This window comes from Leuresthes tenuis, unplaced genomic scaffold, assembly GCF_036924035.1.
Source record: "Leuresthes tenuis unplaced genomic scaffold, fLeuTen1.0.hap1 SCAF_16, whole genome shotgun sequence".
Lineage (NCBI taxonomy): Eukaryota > Metazoa > Chordata > Actinopteri > Atheriniformes > Atherinopsidae > Leuresthes > Leuresthes tenuis.
In genome coordinates this window covers 22,598,363-22,618,903 of record NW_027325370.1, presented here as the reverse complement: position 1 = coordinate 22,618,903, position 20,541 = coordinate 22,598,363, and the positions used below count along the sequence as shown (strand labels likewise).

Genomic DNA, 20,541 nt, shown 5'->3' with positions numbered 1-20,541 from the left:
GGGAGACATTTTCTATCGGGCTACGAAATGGCAGCAAAATAAAAAACATGATTTGCAGCAGGGTGCAAAGATTGTCCTTAGATATTAAGACAGTTATTTACATTGTAAACTAAACTGAATATACAGACGTAGACTGTGTTACTAATACAATCCACTGCTCCGCTGGACTTCACATTGAAACTTGAAGCCTACCTAAACATTTTGCAGACCAATCGCAACCCCCATATGGCCACAGCACTCGGTAGCATCCTTCCAGGCAGGACAGCGCTGGGTTCTGCAAAAAAAATGCTTAAGAAGTGATCCGAAAAAAAGAATCAGAGGTGTTCCCCCGGGTCTCAAAACTCCCCAGATATCAATCTGAACAGAATCAGAGGTGTTCTCCCTGGTCTTGAAACTTCCCAGATATCAATCTGATGGCATCTGTGGGAAGCGAGCCAAATCCACAGAGACCTTTTCCAACAGCCCAAAACATCCGTTGCAAATCTCCTGGTAGCAAACACTCCAGATCCACACCGTTATCGGGTCAGAACCCAGCAGCATGAGTAGGACCTACTCTATATTAGGCTGGTGGTCATAAGGTGATGGCAGTTTAATGTGTAGGACTTCATTCACACAAGAATCTACTTGGAGTGAAAATGAACACCTTGATGGTGACCTGACCATCTTTTCTACAACAATAACAAAAAAAAGTAACATTTCAAGTCCAATTTGCCTTTCTACACAGATTTAATTACCATGCAAATAATTCAAACTGAAAAAAATATGAAAGTTAAGGAATCTTTATTGTCAATTCATTTCAACACATATAAAACTAAAAGAGAAACTAATGTACACAGTTTCAACATGCTGAGCACAGGACTTTTAACATTGTAAACCACTGATAAACACAAGGCACCATTCAAGAGAAACAATCAGTTACAAATCTTGGATTTAAAGTGAGCTATTATCTTATAAGTGCAAGTATTGCTATTCTCAGACTAGAGCATGTGCTTTATCATCATATGAGCAGCTGAACTACACAGGAAACTAAAGCAAGTTTGGCAAAGTGTGGTTTGAAATAGAATTCCCTCCGTCACTGTTGACTTTAGACTAGAATACAGGCTGAGCCGTCAGCGTGACAAATAAGCCCAACATTCGTTTTGACGAATAAATGAAGGCAGCTCTCAGAAAGTTTCAACGAATACCTCAAAGTTCTGTAGAAATGACCTCAAATGTGGTAGCATTACAGTACTGCTTTTCAATTAGAAAATTAAGAAAAAAAAAAGAGTCAAACAAACGACATAAATATGAACATAAGGTGATTAGGAAAATCAAAGAGATGAGTATGAGAGAATTCCTTAAATTATTTGTTGTAGTAGCAATAAACCATCTCTGATGAACCCAATTTTGTTTCATGCAGTTTTGGTCTGTGATTCAGGCCGTAACTGCACCCTGTGACAGGGTTCTGCATGTCATCTGTTCATTGGTTATTGTTCTTGGGGCCCCAATTTATTTTCTATCAAAATTTTTTTTTTTTTTTTTTTTTTTAATTTAAAAAGTTGTGCAAATTTAATTTGAACACAGGTCAAATTAAAAACAGGGAAACACTTTGGTCGTTTCAGCTAACGCCAAAAGCAGAAAAAAAAAAACCCTGAACGCCTTTTCAAAATGAACAAAAAGACAAACAGATTTACAAAGTGGCACAAAACCAAAGTGCGTTTGGTCTCAGGTATCAGAACTCCGTACGATCCAGGCGGATCTATGGGGGCAGCTTACGGACACAGTAAGAAACAAAGTGCATGATTTAGGGCAGAGGCTAAAACAAAACGTCAACCACAACACAGCAAATCTGCCACAAGAAGTTCTACTGAACAGAAATGATTGCATATACTCAGAATCTACTCAAGGTAACCTGTGCGCTGAGGTCATTTCATTGTAACGGGAACGCAGTCCTCTCATCCTGACGCTCACGTCCCACACAAGAAAATAAAACACAATGTGCAACGTTTTGCTCATACATTAGCAACACAGCATACTGTAGAGTGATGCTGCTCAATACAGGCAACAGTGTTCTGGCTTGTAATTTATAAAAGAATAACGAGAAAATAACTGAATAGAAAATCCATCTAACACGTTGTGGGTAAAGGGTTGCTTTGTGGGGCTCAACTTTCTCTAACGCAATAATAAGATTCAATTCAGAGATCTGTGCAGAGGACACCGTTCAGACCGTGTTAGAGTGGGTCTGAAACAGAACGAAAGCCCAGCAATCTCTTGTTTTGCTTTTAGAAAACGGTTCGGTATAAAAACATACAAACAATGTCGTAGATGATATAAAAGGAAAACTTTTTGGGCTTTTGAATGACACGACTGGATTTTGTTTCACGACTGTCAGCAGTGTTCAGAACAGTGACGTTTCACTGATTTATTCGTAGTAATTGGGCTGTGCGGCGGTAATTAGAACTAACAACCCGAATGCTTTGCAATTTGCCTGAAAACACCATGAAGAAAAAGAAAGTACACCTCAAAGGGCCTGACGTGCCAAATGTGCTAATGTCTCGATCGACCTCTTTCAAACGCATGATGCTCCTCGTGAGCTGAAAAAAGGAAGAAAAAAAAGAAGTGAGAAAAATAAGCAAATGGCTCACATTTTATCTTATTGCCGTTCCTTTTCAAACGGCCGACGAGAAGAGGATACTCACGCTTGTAAAACACAGCTTTGAAAGATATCTGCGGCAGGAGCTCGTAGATTTTCCCCATGACGTTTGACTCGTTGGCACAGGAAGCATTTCCGTTCCAAACCTGAACGATATCTTCTCGGTCTCTTACGCTGACGCTGACACCGACCACTTCATCCCCTGCAAGCAAAGAAAGATCCACAGCAGCAATTTCACATCACGCTCAGGAACTAAAGCCAATACATTTTACCTGTTGGAAAAAAATAAAATAAATAAAAAACACTTACCAGAGGCACAATAATCACTGAACTGTTCTCCGATAGTAGCCAACAGCAGCTCCTTCCACACGGAGGACTGTAAACATGAAGACAAATGAGTTCAACAGTGAAAGTAGAAGAAAGAAGAGTTTGTAAATCTCATTTAGCAATATTTCACTTTTTATAGGACATAGAAAAAATATCCAATGTTTAAAGTGAGACGCATTACCATTTCACGAATAATAATAGCCGACCTTGAATTTGTTGGCAGCGACGCATCTCAAAAAAAGAAAATGGGAACAACAACACGTTTATCGCTGTGTAAAATACACTCTTCTTTTAACTACAGCCCGTATTTATCTGGGAACTGAGGAGACAAGCTGCCAGTGTTCCCTTCCTGTCTGATACAGGATTCTGGCTGTCCTGGGTTGTCTTTGTCGTACTTTGCGTTTCACGATGTTTTCAACTGGTAAAAAAAAAAAAAAAAAAAAAAAAGGCCCGGCACTACGAAGCCACGCTGTCCTAATAGAAGCAGCATGTGGTTTAGCGTTGTCTTGATGAAACACGCGAGGCCCTCGCATGGATGGGAGCACATGTTGCTCTAAAATCTGTACATACACCTTTCAGCATTGATGGAGCCTTTCCAGATGAACAAGCTGCCCATCCCATTGGCACTAACTTTGCAGAGAGCTTTAATCTGGAAGGCACAGTTAACTGTGTGCACAGATAAAGGATCCTGGAAGTGTTCCTGCATTCCGTTTTTATTGACATTTTCTATGCTGTCCAAAACGTCGCCTTTTTAAAATTGGGGGTTGTAAATGCATAGGAATACTTCAACGTGTCAAACTACTTACTGTGCACTCTTTGGGTACTTTCATTTTCCAAACACCACCTTTAGCGTTGCTTTCTTCTTCCCTGTATGCAGACCAGCAGGGAGCATTATGAAACCATACGTGCAGTGTCCCTGAGTAATGTGGAAATGTAGGTCAGAGCGCAGGTTCAACTTACCAGAGAGGCTTCCTTTCTCCTCTCATCAGGTGATAGCTACATCTCAGAGGCAGGCTGGAGACACCAGGTATGTTGTTGTAAACTCTCCAGAAGTTCTACACCAGCGTAAAATTCAACAGAGGAAACGGGTCATTTCTTTTACTGGAAAACAGTTGTCCCTATCAATAATTCACATTTCCTGCTGTGATGACATCACAGCCCTACAACGTTTTCCTTGTTGCTTATAATAAGACATGATCCCGTTTATTACCCCCAAGGAATAATAAAATGCATGTGACTTGGCTTAATAATAATAAAACAAGTTGACGTGACTTTTTTTCTTTCACGACCTTGAAAGCATCTTACCTGGACAGTCTCCACGGTGTAGATTTTCTTCAGATTTGACTCGCATTCGGCTGCCGTTGTACCCGGTAGAGATCTAACCAAAGAAGAAAAACAAGTGTTATGACAGCTGTTTCATAAGCTTTTAATAAAGCAAAAGTTTCGCTGCTAGTGCTACATCCAAGAGACATGTCAGAGCCCTCTGAGCAGACAGGTCAGGGTGGTGGCAGTAGTGGTGGGGGGGAATCAGATGACAAATAGGTCAGTAAACAGTAAACAACACTGACCTCATTTGAACATCTGATTTGTACACCCCCTCTATGCTGGGGCTTGTGTAACTCACTGTAGCTTGTGATCAGCCATGTCTACTTAACATAATTCCTGAAGAGTCTAAATGTTCCATGTAGAAATCTAATATTCACATCAAGTGGGCCCAAATGAGTTTTAATCTTAAAATGAATCCACTCAACATGAGCAGACATGACAGCATTGACTCGGTTAGTTTCGAACAATTGCAACAACGCTCACAAAATCTCACACTGACATGCTTTCGAAATCCATCACTGACACTCTGCTGCTTATTTTAGGTTCCTTCCTAAAGGAGGGCGCTTACGTAAGTCACAGTGAAAACGAGTTAGAATAAATATCGCTTATGCGTTATTAAAAGTTAGCTTTTAATAACTTAAATTTAATTTAAAGCACCAAGTCCCAATATCGCTATGAAAAAAAAACCACAATGGTATTTGGGCTCCACTTACGGTCTTATCACAGGCCTGATAAATTCGTCAACCTTCTCCTTTGTTCTCTTAAAACGGTTCAGCTTCAGAGTTCACCCACTTGACACCGGCAACAGCTGACTAAGAAAACAAGAGGAAAAACAACCCCAAAACAAAACGCTTTCTTACCTATCAAGCCAGAAAGTCCAGGGAGAATGTAAGGGCAGGGTGTCATATTCACTTTTAAGTGAAATCCTTCCCACATCTCTGTCGCTGGAGTGAATGTTGTGCTCCAGCAGACTCGGGCTGGATGGTGAGCTCAGTTGTATTGTGGCTACGGGCAGTGCCATTGTTGTCGTTAGCTCTGAAAGCCGAACAACTTTATTCAACTTTAAATAGCAGCCCCGTTGCGCAAACGTTTTCCCCGTAGCTGTCGTGGTTCTATATATATATATATGTAGGTTTGTTAGATAAAATCATTCAGCTGCTGACTCATTGGTCGCTTCGCCGGTGTACGCCGCCACAAATAGAAAAAAAAAAACACGATGACGTTCGCTGATTGCCTGCGACATCCACAAGCTCACCAGAAAGATGGGAGAAGTTGCTGACACCAAAGCTGGCACCTAAAATAAAAAAAAATACAATCTCAAGCGTTGTGTGTTTAAGTAATATTTAAATTGTGCCGATTTATTATTTATCTTCGAGGGTATTGTTTAATCTTCGTCTCTTCCGCAGGTGAATACGCATCTCTGGGCATGCGCAGTCTACACTGCCACCAGCTTTGTTGGGTTGCTACCCATGTTGCTACTTGCTAACTGGACTGCTAACAAGCAAGTATTTCCTGCCTGTGACTGGACACAGCCATGGATATCGACGCAATATTGGAAGCGTTTCAAGGCAATGTTTACATTTATTCCAATAAACGCTGCATGTTTAGCGATTTAAACGATAATGCACATGATTTGATTCTATCGGCAAAATCTGTACTATTTGCTAACTACGTTACGCACGTTACCGTCCGAAATGTAGCTTACCAACAACTTGAATTTAGAAGAGGCGCTGGGATACCTCTTTCAAGTCTCTGCTTGGCCTGACTACTCTGACGTTACATTTAGCAAGAAAGCAGTCCGTTGCATTCCACACTTTTCACCAGTTTCTACCCTGACTGACATTTAACGATTATGTAAACAGCTAGCTTGGTAACGTCACGACATACCGCTAACAATTCACTGCTAACTTTTTAACTTTCACGAACTTCGCGCGTAGATAACTAAAAGTTGTGTTTCGTAGTTTAGTGGCATAACATTTGGTTTGTTGTCTGCCTTGATTAAATATTTTTTTTCCCTTGACTCAACTGTTAAAAAGCACACATTCGTTACGTTAATGACATAATTTGCTCCATGTGTTTGAGGCTGTTTGAAACCAAAAGGGGTTTAATTGATTTTCATTCATCGGCAACTAAAATCGTTAGAATTGATTTAGCGAAATGTAACCTGTAGATCAGGCTTAATGCAGGTGCACACCAAACAGTTGGATCTTCCGGCTGGCAACAGATTTGTCTGCCAGTTGGATTAGTGTTATTAACAATGAACTCCCTCTTGTGTTCCCCAACAGACTTTGAAAAGAAGGGGAAGAAAGACATCTGTCCTGTCCTGGAGCACTTCTTGTGTCATGTCGCTAAGACAGGGCAGCCAATGTGAGTTGCAACTTGCTGACAGCTGACGCATAAACCTCAGACATTAAACTCTTAGAAATTTTTGCCTCGCATAAATGATTAAATACGTTTTCCTGGCATCTGTTTTTATTGTTAAAAACAAATCAACAAAAAAAAAGATATATTTTTTTTTTAATTCTGTGCTTGTAATTAGCGGACTTATACTTTTTTATGTCTTTCAGGATTCCGTGGTCGCAGTTCAAAACATATTTTATGTTTAAGTTAGAAAAAGTCATGGATGATTTCCATGATTCGATGCCGGAACAGAGAGAACTGCATAATCCGAACGTGGAATATGTTCCCTTTGAAGAAATTAAGAAAAGGATCTTAAAGATAGTGGATGGTTATAATGGGTGAGTTGAGTGTAAACTAAATGGCTTTGCAAATTGCTCAAAAGTCTCAATAGCAAACCTGCTAAATAACATGCAAATTTATGCATAATTCATGTGTAATTCTGACTCATTGTGTCTGCGAGATTTGTCATTTTCCCTCACATCAGTTGTCCGAGTATTTGTGAAATCATTCATAACTGAGCTTCAAAACAGAGACAACAGCTGCTGGATCTGATCCTTGTAACTAAGTTGAAGCACATAATATTGTGGATGTGTTTTATGGGAGGGTTTTGTTTCTAAACAAGCCTGATCAATTTTTCAAATAGCCATATATATGTAAGTATACATATACATACATAAATAAATAAATTGCCAATTTATCAAATACTCAGGTGTTTGCTGGCCATTACTGGCCATGTCTGTCCAAACTGTTCCAACATTTGTTTATTAATTCTTTTCCCCCCAGTTGTCATCAGTCAGCTCTTGTTTGCTTTGCCACGTTCTCAAAGGCAGCGTCATGCTTATGCCGGAAGCATTTAAAATCCCGAACATATGTTTGATACCTGTTTCAGAATTCCATTCACCATCCAGCGCCTATGTGAACTCCTCATGGATCCCAAGCGAAATTATACAGGTACAGACAAGTTTCTCAGAGGTTTGGAGAAGGTGAGCAAACTTACATGTAAACTTTAGCAATATACGATGTTTTACGTCCGAGGCTTTAAATCAGTCTGAAAATGTTGTCACTGTTTGTTCATTGCAGAATGTAATGGTGGTGAGCTGTGTGTACCCGTCATCGGAGTAAGTACATTAGTTGGTAACTTTATGCCCCCTTTCTCTTCTAGCTGCAGTGTTTTTGTTAAGCTGCTTCTGATGCTTATTGTGAGGTCCCTTGAGTTTTTATTCTGAGTCCTTTACACTTGAAAATTAAAGGTAAAATTAACAGACAGTTGTTTTTGTGCCTTTTTACTTCTTTCAAAGGAAAAATGGGGCATCCAGTGTAAACAGAATGAATGGAGTGATGTTTCCTGGTAACTCCTCTCTATATTCAGACAGGTGGGAGGATTGCACTTGTCAGTGATTGACTTTGATAAACCTGACATTGCCACACATAAGTGAAAGATAATCAGGGGGTAGTCAGGATAGATCTTTCTTGCCTCTCAGTTTGGGGTCAGTTTCATTCTGCTGATAAGCTTTGTGATTCAGCTGTGGACGTTACGCGTGTTAGAAACGACCGTTGTCTTCTTCTGCAGTCGAAATGTCAATGGACCGGGCACGCCGAAGACGCTCCACAGACCAAAGCTGTCCTTGTCCACTTCGCTTTCCACCAATGGGCTCCCCGACTGTCCAGTCAGTAAAGAGCCAGAGCCGACCACTGAGTTGGAGGAGCGCCCTGTGAGGTAAGTGTGAGTGTGCGGTGAACTCAGTGAGTTATTATCAGTATCATAATAGGTAATCGTTTCCGTCAAGCCAAGACCTCTCCTCCATAATAAGATCTTAGTAATATTTGACATTCAAAAGAAAAACATGAGCAACACATTACTTTAATCATGGAATGTGACAATATACCATTGAAAACATAGTATATAGTATTTAATATAGCATTTGAATCTAATTATTAGTTTGAATGTGTTTGTGACAGTGAAACTGCACCGTCAGCGGATGAGATGTCACCAAAAAGCGGAATAAAGAAGAAACTCCCAGAGGAGGAGGGGGAATCGGATGGAGACAAACAGGACGTCAAGAGGCTGAAGTTTGACGAAAAGGAAGAGGATGAAACGGCGAGGGAAGAAAAGGAGCCATCGGGTCACGAAGGACCAGAGAGGGCGTCCGTTAAACCAGAGTCTTTAGAAGACTCGAGTGGTCAAGAGGACGAAGGTGGAACATCTTGTGACTCACCGAATATTTCAGATAAGCATCGTAAGTGTGAATTCATCCTAATTTAGGCACCTGGGTGCCTACTCGCACTGTACAGTCGGATCATGCGGTGTATTCAGAGCAAATTCGAGGATTGTAGTTTAAGAGCAATGTTTCCAAGATGAACATACAGAGGGGGTTGGACAGAAACTAAAGCTGGTGTTCTAGATGTTCTAGTGTTTGTCTGTAACCGCATTGTTACATGTCTATATTTCAAAGTGAATTTGAGCTATGAAAAACTGATTCCAGTCGATGTCAAAGCTGACTTTGCACAGGTTCCAAGCGGTTGGTGATATGGTTGGATGGGCTTGGGGAAGCACATCAACACCCTCTTTAACACTATGATTGTCCAGCTGTGAAGAGGCGGGGAAGAAGCCGGGCGTTCTCCTCCTTTGCTTTCTTAAATTACCTTTAAGGCACTTCTGAGTTTGAGGTGTTTGCCCTGATAGATGCACTCCGAACACAAAACTGAAAAATACAAACGAAAAAATTTTCCTACGTTTTTGCAACACCTGTCAGTGTTTTAAGTGACAAATGCAGCCTCGGAGGTCTTGAAGGATAGGATTGAATCACTAGAAGTGATTATTTAACACTGACCATTTGCAAATAGTAAAATGCTGTGCACGTCTCTCCCTAGAGCCCGGCAGCACACAAACGGAACCCTCTGAGAGGGAAGGAGACTCATCTGAGCCCCGCAGCGTTCAGAGCGACGGCGCTGTGGACCGATCTGAGGAACCGGCTCCAACGGAGACGAATACGAGCTTTGAGCAGGACAGTGGGGAAAGCAGCAGCAGCAGCAGCAGCAGCAGCAGTGATGGGGAGAGCTTAACCAGTGACAAGCAGGTTTCTTCTTCCAGCAATTCACCTGAGTTGTCAACAGAGGGTGGTGCTGACATTTCAAACAATCCAGAGACCGCAATAGAACCCGGGGAACACGACTAACTCGAAGGCCAGCATGCCAACTGGACTTTTTTTTTTTACACTGTATGATACCACATTAAGGGTATATCTGTAGCACTGTGGACCGTTAGGACCAATAGCGACGTCGACCTCGAGAGTCCTCACCGAGGTAACTTTTTGTCCTCTTCGACTTCAGCTTGTCGTGGCCACGCGTCGCCTGGTCTTTAAACTGGAAGGAGATCATTTAAATGAGATCATGGAGACTACCTTTTTCACTGCTGACTAAAAAAAAGTTTTCTAATCTTTTTTTTTTTTTTTTTATATATATATTTGAACATTATAACTCAACCTTGGTAATGTATCCAGTAATTTCATTAGTCATTTGGCATTTATTCCAAAGAGATCCATTTGACCGAGTTGTGTTTTAGCCTAAGCACAGTAGTTTCAGCTATCTTTCGGGTGAATGTGTCTCTACGTGCACGGGGGACGCCTGTCATGAGGAATGTGAAGCAAAAATTCACAGATGTCTGCGTTTTCTATGAAGCACATACCACAAAATATATTTCTTGTTATCTCGCATATATGTTAGCATTGACCCAGGCCCCCCTCCTCAAAGTTGTGGGAAATGTTGTATTCTTTGCTTTTGTCACTGTATGAGGTCAATATTACACATTTGTGCTGGTAGTGACCCCTTTGGTTAGACAGAACTCTGGTTTGGTGTAAGGTTAGCCATTTCTGCATCAAAGTTCCAACAAAACACAAGGTACTTACACTCTCTGTTTGTCATACCTTAATTGTACAACTGTCCCTTTTGATAATTAGGATTTTTACAGTACATATCTGTAAACCAGTTTTTGTAGACTTGTAATACATGTCCACTGCCTTCGTAAAACTGTTTGCTGGAAGTTGAAGGTTTGAGCTTGTAAGATAGAATTCATGGAAAGCAATAAATGCTAAAATATGAAGTGATTTATGTGAGTTATTCTTATGTATTATGTGACTGGGGATAGAAACGTTGTCTGACTGCGCTGTCAGCCCAGAAATGTAGCTGTTGCATGCATTGGCTGTCCGTTGTCCCAGCAAGAGCCGAATGGATTACTCCAAACCCACATCAATTATAATTCTATGCATCTCTAAAACTTCTGACCAGATCTCTACCTTAGGCTACACCTTTAGATGAAAGCTGCCCATGTATGCTGACTGCATGCTAAAAACACAATGTTTCCAAAATAAGTTCTGGGCCATTTCGTGTATTAGGTTTGAAATTCCACATTCTAAGCATCCCTACCTATGTTCATGTGAAAAAGAAAGCTTTTTCAGTTGGAAGGTTTTATATAACTGATCTTAAGCAGGTTTTTAAACACATGCTAAAACTAAGTACCGTATTTTTCGGACAATAAGGCGCACTTAAAATCTTTTAATTTTCTCAAAAATCGACAGTGGGCCTTAAAATGCGGTGCGCCTAATGTATGAACTAATTCTGGTTGTGCTTTCTGACCTAGAACCGGTTTTATGTGGTACACGGCGCTCAAAAATCTGTCAAAATGTTTTAGCACGGCCTTGGTAAGCTACAAAGCTGCACTGCTTGATGGATTGAGCATTACGGCCACCGCAATCACGAGCCTCGCGGAGTAATACGATCTGTGCTTCAACATTAAGGTGTGTGCATTAATTCATTCATTTTCTATACCCGCTGCCCCAAAAAACGGCTCCTGCGAAGAGACATGCTTACAAAGCGGATTTCAAACTCAATGCTATCAGTCACGCAGTACAACAAGTGAGTTGAATAAAGTTTGACTCATCTGAGTTTTGTTTCATTGAATGCACCTTATAACCCGGTGCGCTTTATGTATGAAAATAGACCCGTTAGCAGTCAATCATTGATATTGTGGCTTATAACCCGGTGCGCTTTATAGCCCGAAAAATACGGTACATCCTGCAATTCTAATCACGATTAGCAGCAGTAACTCAAAGTAATTGTTTTCTGTATGATGTTAGAAACCTCTGACATCATTGTGGAGGATTTTTTTAGGTTTTGAGGGCCTTTGTTTATGCACAGATCCTTTAAGAACCTTTAACCCCATTCCAGTCAGGTTGAGGTCTTTTACTGGACCCATTGCAACTCCATGATTATAATCTTTAACAGACATTCTGTTGGAGATTTGCTTCTGTGTTGGGGATCATTATCCTGTTGTATGATTCAGTTTCAGCCAAGCTTTAGCCTCATATTTGATTCATGAATACTTGAGTATACGGAGGAGTTCACTGATGACTAATGACTGGAAGGTGCCCCCACTTTATTTTTCTTAATTTCTCGGAGCATTGCATGGTCTGTCTTAAGGGTGCACATGCAGGATGAAATCTTGGGAAGATTGGCAGCAGTCTTGTTTCCCACTTGAGAATAATCTCTCTCTGTAGAATGATGGACTCCAAATTGCCTTATAACCCTTCCCATTTTGATGGTGATGGTCTTTATTCCTCAGCACTGCCAGCTTCAGATACACAAATGGTCGAGCGGCACTAGAGAAATACGCGTAAGGTGAAGGGGAGAGGGAAAATATCTGTTGTGTAAGACCAGACGGTGTGAATCATTTTAATCGCGAGAGGATAACATCCTGTGACTCCTCAATGGCCTTGACACCTGTAAGCTAAGATTATCACTATCTCCGTTGTCAGCACATATCATGGGCCGGGAAGGTTTTGGGCCGGACCAAGCCTATGAACAATGATGATGTCATTCTACAAAAAAAAAAAAGCATGTAATTATTTCCAAATAACTCCCACAGAGTGCCTGACACATAGCCTGTGACTGTCAGTCATTAGTGACGGCCTGTTTATCACACAGAAGAACGCTGTCGAGTAGGTAAACAGCGGTGAGTTCTTCCAGAAATAACCGAACACTTGACCCGAGTGAATTGTCAGACCGGTTGGGAACTTACTATTTTGGGAAAGATTACATAATGAAGCACACTAGTCACTGTTTACCAGGGAGTATCAAATATGGCTAGCATGAAAAAATGAAAAGAAACACTGGATCCTGCATTTCTTGTGTTGCAACTAAAAGCGTCTTTTCACGAGGCCATCTGTGATTAATCTCCTGTGATAGAATTGGTGGCACTGGCTCTTTAGCAATTATGTGCTTGAAGTGGACTGTATCAAAACCACTTTTTTTTTTTAACCTCAAAAGGTAAAGGGTTAATAATGAGATAGTGTTTATTATATCCTCATACAAATGAGGATTCCTTTCAACTTGTGTCTACGGATTCGAACAGTTCTCCTCTTTTTGTACATTATTCTTTAAAAAAACAAAGAAACTTGTAATTACCCTGACATGCCCTTTTCCTTTGGTCCATCATATTACTTACTTTACCTCAGCATGTTTTGTCTCATCTCACCTAAGTAATTCATTTACATCTGCATGAAAGAAGCTTCCAAAATCGTGGAAGCTTTGCGGTTTCTGCTTCTCGTCCAGCACACATTTATGTTTCCTCCTTAGGCATCAGTACAAGCAGCACAAAGGAAATCCCCTCATGATTTGTGTGTCGTAATGTGAACTAATTGATTTTGACAAGTCTTCATTTTAAATCCCTTACCATGTGATCCATAGCAGTCCGTGTCTTAGGCTCACTTTCAGAAGGGATTTGCCACAATAGGGGGCCTAATTACACCTCTGCCTGTATGGACTTTCATATCATATTGATTCATTTGATTTTTGCCGATTAGCACAAAGTCAGCTGCCGTCACTGGCTCTGCAAGTGTGCGTTCACGTTTATGGATTTTGTATCGTAGAGGAGGAGGTTATAAAACAGAGTTAACCAGGTCAAACAGGTATATGTAATGCAAGAATCATTTCAGTGTTTGGGGAGTTAGAGGAAACCTTGCCATCATGGGTCAGCGCCTGAGCGAAGAAAGTGACCCAGACAAGGAAATCGATGTGGCAGAGCTGCAGGAGTGGTACAAAAAATTTGTTGTGGAATGCCCCAGTGGAACGCTGTTCATGCACGAGTTTAAGGGTTTTTTCGGCGTCACTGATAACAAGGAGGCAGCAGATTACATTGAAAACATGTTTCGAGCCTTTGACAAGAATGGCGTAAGTATAAAGTCAGCCTGCCTCGTTTTTATAAGCTTTGAACATTGTTGTTTGCTCCAATTCATTTTTGACTCTGTACTCAAGTCTGGCACATCTATGCTTCACAGTAATGGTTTATTGAATGCGTTACTTAAATACAATTTCTATTAATGCTGTTTATTTCATTATTTGATGGTCGTAAAATTAATCTGGAGATATTTTGATAGTTGTTTGTAGTGCAAGTAAGACCAAAAAAGCCAATAATGAACAGGTGAACATCTGAAATGTTCAAATATCTGTACAAATATGCTGGTTTTCATTGTATGGGGAAAGTATGATAGTTTTGTCTTACTATTTTCTGATAGCAGTCTAAGGATTAATAAAGATAATCTCTAATTACTCTGGAGTTGACCTACTTTTTATCACATCTTGCAGAATAGAAACTCGCCTTGTTAAATCAAAGAAACCCTCAACTCCTTCATACCTCTAACGAATTTACTTTTTTTCTATGCTCGCAGGACAACACCATTGATTTTCTGGAGTATGTGGCAGCTTTGAACTTAGTTCTCAGGGGCAAGTTGGAGCACAAGCTCAAATGGACATTCAAAATGTATGATAAAGACGGAAGCGGATGCATCGATAAAACAGAACTTCTTGAAATTGTGGAGGTGATTTTTAAGCATTTTCATGGCACTCGTTCATGCAGTATCATTGAACAGGAAAAGTCTAAAGTAATATTTCAAGATAAATGAGTTGACTGCATTGAATTGTAGTTTGCGCAGGAGTCATTGTAACACCCTTTCCTGTCACAGTCTATCTATCGACTGAAGAAAGCCTGCCATGGAGAGCTGGATGAAGAATGTAATCTGCTTACTCCAGACCAAGTGGTTGACCGGATATTTGAGCTGGTTGATGAAAATGGAGACGGTGAGAGTTTGTGACAGTTTTTTGACAGTTCAAAGTGTTTCGTAGATCCTCTGATCTTTTGAAAGGTCGGTGACTGTGTGTGGCCATGTTAAGTGCTAATGTGAGACTGTGCGTTTGCTGACTTTTGCTGGAGTAAAAATGAAAGGCAAGACAGTTTCAGGAGTACATCGGTCATCCAAACTGTAAACTCAAAACAGAGGAAGGTGTGGTCAAACAGATCAACTGTCCTTTGTCATTTAGGGGAGCTCTCGCTGGATGAGTTCATTGATGGAGCACGGAGGGACAAGTGGGTCATGAAGATGCTGCAGATGGATGTCAACCCCGGAGACTGGATCAACGAGCGAAGACGCAGTTCTGACTTCTAAGTCTGGAACGTGGACTGTCAGTCTGTCACACACACACTCACACACACACGGAATGTGTGACCACTCACATGATTGACTTGATTTTGTACATATTTGTATATAAATGTAATTCTGGAATTGCGCTGGATGATGTTGTACAAGATTTAGATCCACAACAATGCTATTTTGCTTCAAAAGGGGCTCGGTGTACAGAGAAGTTGCACTTTCAGTCCAGCTGTGGAGCGACTGAGCAACAGTAGTCTTGACCTTATTTACTGCTACCAGTGATGATGTAGGTTTGTTTCTCTGTTGTGTTTTACAAATGCTGTAATTTTAAAGTGTGTATTCTATATTGTTTTGTGTTTGTGTCATAAATTAAGTATAAACGTTATTCAATAAACACACTTGAACCTCAGAAAAAAAAGTGTTGTCATTCATTTAGGTTGATTAGACACGATCTGTTGACTATGATGGGATCTTTAGACTGACTTTTTCTTTTTTTTTTACTTTCTTCAAAGAATAATTTCTACTGGTATTACATTCATAATTTGACATGATTTGACACAAACAATCCAACCATTATCTAGATCTTGTCTTTATCCCGATCAGGGTTACTGGAGCAGAGTCTGCAGCCTTTAAAGAAGGGGCCTGTCCATCACAGGGTTGTGAAAAACTTCAGTATAACAAAAAAATCTAATTGGTATGCTTATCATGAATGACTTTTAAACTGATATGGATTCTATTTAGGGGTTTCAGTGTGAACATATTCTGTTTATTTTAAGACAAACAAACAGAACAAGACCTTCCCTCCCAGATAAATTCAGCAGACAGGCTTCCTGCATAAAATCTCGTGCTTTCTCGCGACAGTGTGGACGGTGTTTAGGTGGCAGCTTCTGTCCTGCTCCAAACAGACGAAACTAGCTGTGTATTTAACATCAAACAGGCAACCGGCTGGCAGAATTTTGATATTTATGAGAGCCACTTCATTGCAAAAAAAAAAAAGCCTAGTCTTCCACCTGAAAGTGCATGCCAATAGTTTTGCGCGGTTTTTGGTTCTTAAATAGACTTTCTACGGCGTCTCACGGTTTTTAGCACAACAACAAGTCAGTCGACAAGACCTTAGTTCTCTGTTGTTAATGTCGTCCGGAACTCAGACAGCATCCCGGGCCGAAATAATGACGGTAAAACCTGAAAATACATTTGATCACAGTTTTTACAAGTGTTAAAAGCGCGTTGCGGTCGTTGTAGACGTTCACCTCTTGTGCTGTCGTTCTACTTGGTCGCACGGTGTAATACTACCCCCTGCTGGCCAGCTTTCAGATGACGGATGGAAGCTGAACTATGTCACCGGAGACCTGTTCAGTTGCCCCGCAGACGAAGCCTTGGCCCATTGCATAAGTGAGGACTGCCGCATGGGGGCAGGCATAGCAGTGGTGTTCAAGAAGAGGTTCGGCGGGGTGCCTGAGTTAAAGGAACAGAGTGAGTTGAGTCATTTATGAGAAATTAAACGGGAGTCAAATTAATTTTGAGGGTACTCAATCCCAGGTGATCACTTTGTCAAAAAAAAAAAAAAAAAAAATCAGTGTTGAAACCACAATTCTTTATAATGTAGAGGACAGAAAAATGCTAATGTTTTTACTGGTGTTAGGATTCGAACAGCAAAATTTGTATTTGTATTTGCTTGTTTTTTTTTTTTTGATTTTTTTTTTTTTTACCATTAAAACACTGAGGTTTAACTTTTAAAACTTTGTGTGAAGCAATATGCTTGATGTTTTTATCGAGTCTTGCTCTGCTTTTTTTTCTAATTTTTTTTTTTTTTACCAAATATTTCCAAACAGAGAAGCTGACAGGACAATGTGCTGTACTGACAAGTCACGGACGCTTTGTCTACTATCTGGTAAAAATGCCACGGTCAATTAACTTTGTTATAGCACACTGGATAGTTTATTGAAGGGGTGACTATGTTTAGTGTTGCAAGTGTGTGAGTTTCCCATTATTTTATCACAGATCACAAAGAAAAAAGCCAGTCACAAACCCACCTATGACAGTCTGAGACAGAGCCTGGAGGACATGAAGTCTCATTGTGTAAAGAACGGAGTGACAAGAATATCAATGCCTCGGTTTGTATCGGCTCCAGTGTATATATGTGTGTGTATAAAAAAATATAAGTCCTTGTGCAGGTTCAGTTATGGGTGTGGTTCAGCCGCGTGTTTGTCTCTCTCGCTCCGACAGTATCGGGTGTGGCCTGGACCAACTGGAGTGGTCGGAAGTGTCGAAGATACTGGAGCAGGTCTTCCAACACACGAACATCACCATCACGGTCTACAGCCTTCCTCAGAGAGCAGAGACCACAGTGATGAAGGAAAACATGCGCAAATGATTGAAATGGAAATGTTTTTGTTTTTTTTAATGTTCACTTCATGCACTTTTCTGTTTTTAATTCTTACAATATGACATGGACATCTTTTCTAGTGGTGAAAATGTTGTGTTCTGGATTATATGGAAATAAAATGTTCTTTTTTGTTCAAATCAAAGGCAAGTCAATGACACAGAATTGTACAGTTAAGTCCGTTGGTACTGATGTCGTGGCTCAGATCTGCAATTTGATTTTTTTTTTTATTTCTTTGGGTTAGTTGTAAGTCGCTTTCAAAACGTGTCCATGTGGATTTATCTCTAAATTAGGATGCCTTAACACATTCCTTTTGGTTTAATTTCACACAATAGTGATGGGAAATTGACAGATTACGCACAACTTTTCACATGGGTAGAATCAAAAACACTATTCACACACTTTAGTACTCGTTTAAAGCAGCTCTGGCAGCAATGGCAGTTTCAAGTATTCTTTTGAAACATCTTGCTAGCTTAGTAAACCTTTCCTCAAGCCGACATCCTCAAGCTTGGCCAAGCTGGATGGGGAGCACCAATGCACACACCCTCAGTCAGGAGATGCTTTGCTGGGTTCAGGCCTGGACAATAAAAGGCATGTTGTCACCCTTTGATTTGTTCAATCCATCTTTTTTTCAATTTTTTTTTCAATTGAATTAAAAAGAAAAAAACGCCAACTTTAGATTTTAAAGCAGAGGTAATGTAGAAGAGAGCTTCTCAACGTAATTAGTTTCTACAGGGTAGAGGCAACATCACACACTCTCACTCAAAGCTGCCACACTTAATCATCTAACTTTTAAGTCTTAATACAGATCAAATGTTTTAAAATTAAGGTTCTCTGAGATGACTGGGTCTATAGCAACAAACTGAATTGAATAGAAAGTAAAAGTTTTGTCTCCATACATTTGTCATAAAGGGACAGTGGAAGCATTTATCTCTCCTGTGAAGTCTGGAATTTCAGCATGGAGTTCTCTCCAGACCTACATGCATTTGCTGCTATTTTAGGAACTTCTGCTTTTGGCATCTGTAGGTTTATTACATTTTTTTTTAACCCTGGATGTTGTGTGTTATCCAGACTTGGGATACAGTCAAATACATATTAGTTGCATTCTTAACAAACCATATTATATAGATCACATTAAGGCATTAATAATTAACTGCCAGTGTTTGTAATTTTAGACAGAATTGTCGGATGGCACCTCCCCCCTCTCTTTCATAAAGGATGGTCCAGCATTTACTGTGCTAAAGGAGAATTGCTCTACACATATTTTCCTCCATCTTGACTAGTCTCCCATCTCATCTAGCTAGCATAGACACCAATGAAGGCAAAGTTGTTTTATCAGATCAGACAGTTTTGCCTCTCACTGTCTGAGAGCCATTTGGGTGGCCTTTTGGTGAACTGTTAGTGGGCTACCGTGTGCTGTTTCATGAGGAATTGTGTCTGTCAGTCCAATCCACCATAAAAAGCCAGACAGACAGCCGGAGCAGTGCACTGCTGATAGTCCATCTGTAATGTCCCACCATTTCCAAACAAGAAACCTGAATCGGACTTGCAAAAAACATTATCCGGTCTGACCAAAGCCCCTGGTTCCAGAATACTTACTGTGGCTTGGCAGCCAGATCTAAGAACTGTTTATTCCAAATATATTCCATTTGAACATTTTGGAGGCTGAAGAGCTTTAGGGCACCTTAAATGCTTTGTAAGTTTTCCTGTGTCCTACCTCAGATATGTGCCTTGACACATCCTGTTTTGCAGGTACTCTGATAATTCTGCAATTCTTATTGAGAACGATGTGCACATTTTTAGTTGTCCAATAAATTCAGTTAGACAGAGGTGGGCTTGAATGGCAAGGACCACTGATATAAACAAGAAGTAATAAGGACAATGTGTCTGGGAAAGTGCATTTTCCAGATACTAGCTGAATGACCCCGCCTTTCCCTGGCCATGTAATAAGGACAATGTGTTTGACCAATGAGAAAAAAATATTGCATTTTAAGATGGATCTGAAACAAAAAGACAATTTGGTTAATACTGTATGGTGTTTTACACCTGGGAATTTAAGCTGAAGCATCAGGTATCTTTCAATTTTGTCTATTCATCCTTTAGCCGTTCATATTGTTGACTGAGCAAACAGTGCACTTGCGTTTCTCTGAGCGCATCGTATAACTTCTGGAGTGCCCATTGTGGCCGATGCAGATGGCCGAGGCATTATATGATCTATTATTGATCTGCTAATGTACAGCTCTTGAGTACAGCTGGGACACAATGGACCAGATGTGAGTGGGGTAAACGAAAAACAATAGAGGCAGGGAATCTGACTCCACAAAGTCAATCCCGCACATCCCTCTTCCTCAGCTGGGGAAAGCCTTTTAAAACATCGTGAAAAACAAGTGCAGAGAAGAGACATAATACGCTACAACTCCCTGTAAGGGCTCTGTGTTTAATTAGTAGAATTCACCTAGATAAAGCGGACTCCATTTAACAAGTGAATATGCACAGGTGTTTGTAATTATCATAAACCTCAGTAGCAGTGAGACCGTCTGAATGGGCTCAGTAGTTAGCCGCCTGCTGCCCTCCCATTTTCCTTTGGGGCACCTTTAATAATTTGTGAGTTAAAGGCATTAAGTGGTGTGTACGCTGCGGCTCTCTGCCCGTCCCCCCCTATAACCAGGCCGACTGGAAGACTGTACTTCAGTATCACCGCAAGCAGCCCCCGCTCTCTTCCTCCCTTCCCATCCCCCTTCTTGCCTGGCAGTCAGACTCACACTGCAGCAGAGCTACCTAACCGTGCTGCAGTGAGTGCAGGGAAATGTCCCTTCTTCTGACCTGCCGACAAAGTGCTGCTGCGGGAAGAGCAGCACATCCACACCTGTTCTCACCCCACCTGATATCCCCCCTTTTTTCTTTGTTCCCATGCAGCCGCTGCTTGTCCCACCGCAGTCCATTGATTCGCCTCTGATGCTCTCCCCCATTGCCACTCTCACTCTTTTTCTCTC

General features: G+C 40.8%; 4 protein-coding genes across 5 annotated transcripts; 3 read left to right on the top strand and 1 right to left on the bottom strand.

Annotated features, from left to right (window-relative positions):
* Positions 1–763: 763 nt before the first annotated feature.
* eif4e3 (eukaryotic translation initiation factor 4E family member 3) lies at positions 764–5,490 on the bottom strand. Its single transcript, XM_072367638.1, has 7 exons — positions 5,146–5,490; positions 4,265–4,337; positions 3,920–4,014; positions 3,766–3,826; positions 2,942–3,008; positions 2,679–2,834; positions 764–2,573 (listed from the first exon to the last, which is right to left on the bottom strand). The coding sequence occupies exons 1-7, from the start codon at positions 5,304–5,306 to the stop codon at positions 2,527–2,529; spliced, it is 660 nt and encodes a 219-aa protein (XP_072223739.1). The 5' UTR covers positions 5,307–5,490; the 3' UTR covers positions 764–2,526.
* A 176-nt stretch (positions 5,491–5,666) lies between these two features.
* LOC140272249 (serine/threonine-protein phosphatase 4 regulatory subunit 2-A-like) lies at positions 5,667–10,784 on the top strand. 2 transcript variants are annotated; one of them, XM_072367636.1, is made up of 9 exons: positions 5,668–5,853; positions 6,571–6,652; positions 6,853–7,023; positions 7,575–7,668; positions 7,766–7,803; positions 7,984–8,058; positions 8,256–8,402; positions 8,645–8,922; positions 9,557–10,784. In XM_072367636.1, exons 1-9 carry the CDS (start codon positions 5,820–5,822, stop codon positions 9,859–9,861), a joined length of 1,224 nt encoding a protein of 407 aa, XP_072223737.1. In that variant the 5' UTR covers positions 5,668–5,819; the 3' UTR covers positions 9,862–10,784. The 2 variants fall into 2 exon arrangements, with proteins under 2 accessions (XP_072223738.1, XP_072223737.1); XM_072367637.1 differs by lacking the exon at positions 7,984–8,058 and having other exon boundaries at positions 5,667–5,853.
* Positions 10,785–13,705: 2,921 nt separating this feature from the next.
* guca1b (guanylate cyclase activator 1B) lies at positions 13,706–15,389 on the top strand. Its single transcript, XM_072367663.1, has 4 exons — positions 13,706–13,909; positions 14,407–14,556; positions 14,701–14,815; positions 15,056–15,389. The coding sequence occupies exons 1-4, from the start codon at positions 13,706–13,708 to the stop codon at positions 15,178–15,180; spliced, it is 594 nt and encodes a 197-aa protein (XP_072223764.1). The 3' UTR covers positions 15,181–15,389.
* Positions 15,390–16,051: 662 nt separating this feature from the next.
* Positions 16,052–18,177, top strand: oard1 (O-acyl-ADP-ribose deacylase 1). Its single transcript, XM_072367664.1, has 5 exons — positions 16,052–16,340; positions 16,473–16,638; positions 16,998–17,056; positions 17,167–17,279; positions 17,392–18,177. Exons 1-5 carry the CDS (start codon positions 16,296–16,298, stop codon positions 17,537–17,539), a joined length of 531 nt encoding a protein of 176 aa, XP_072223765.1. The 5' UTR covers positions 16,052–16,295; the 3' UTR covers positions 17,540–18,177.
* Positions 18,178–20,541: the final 2,364 nt, after the last annotated feature.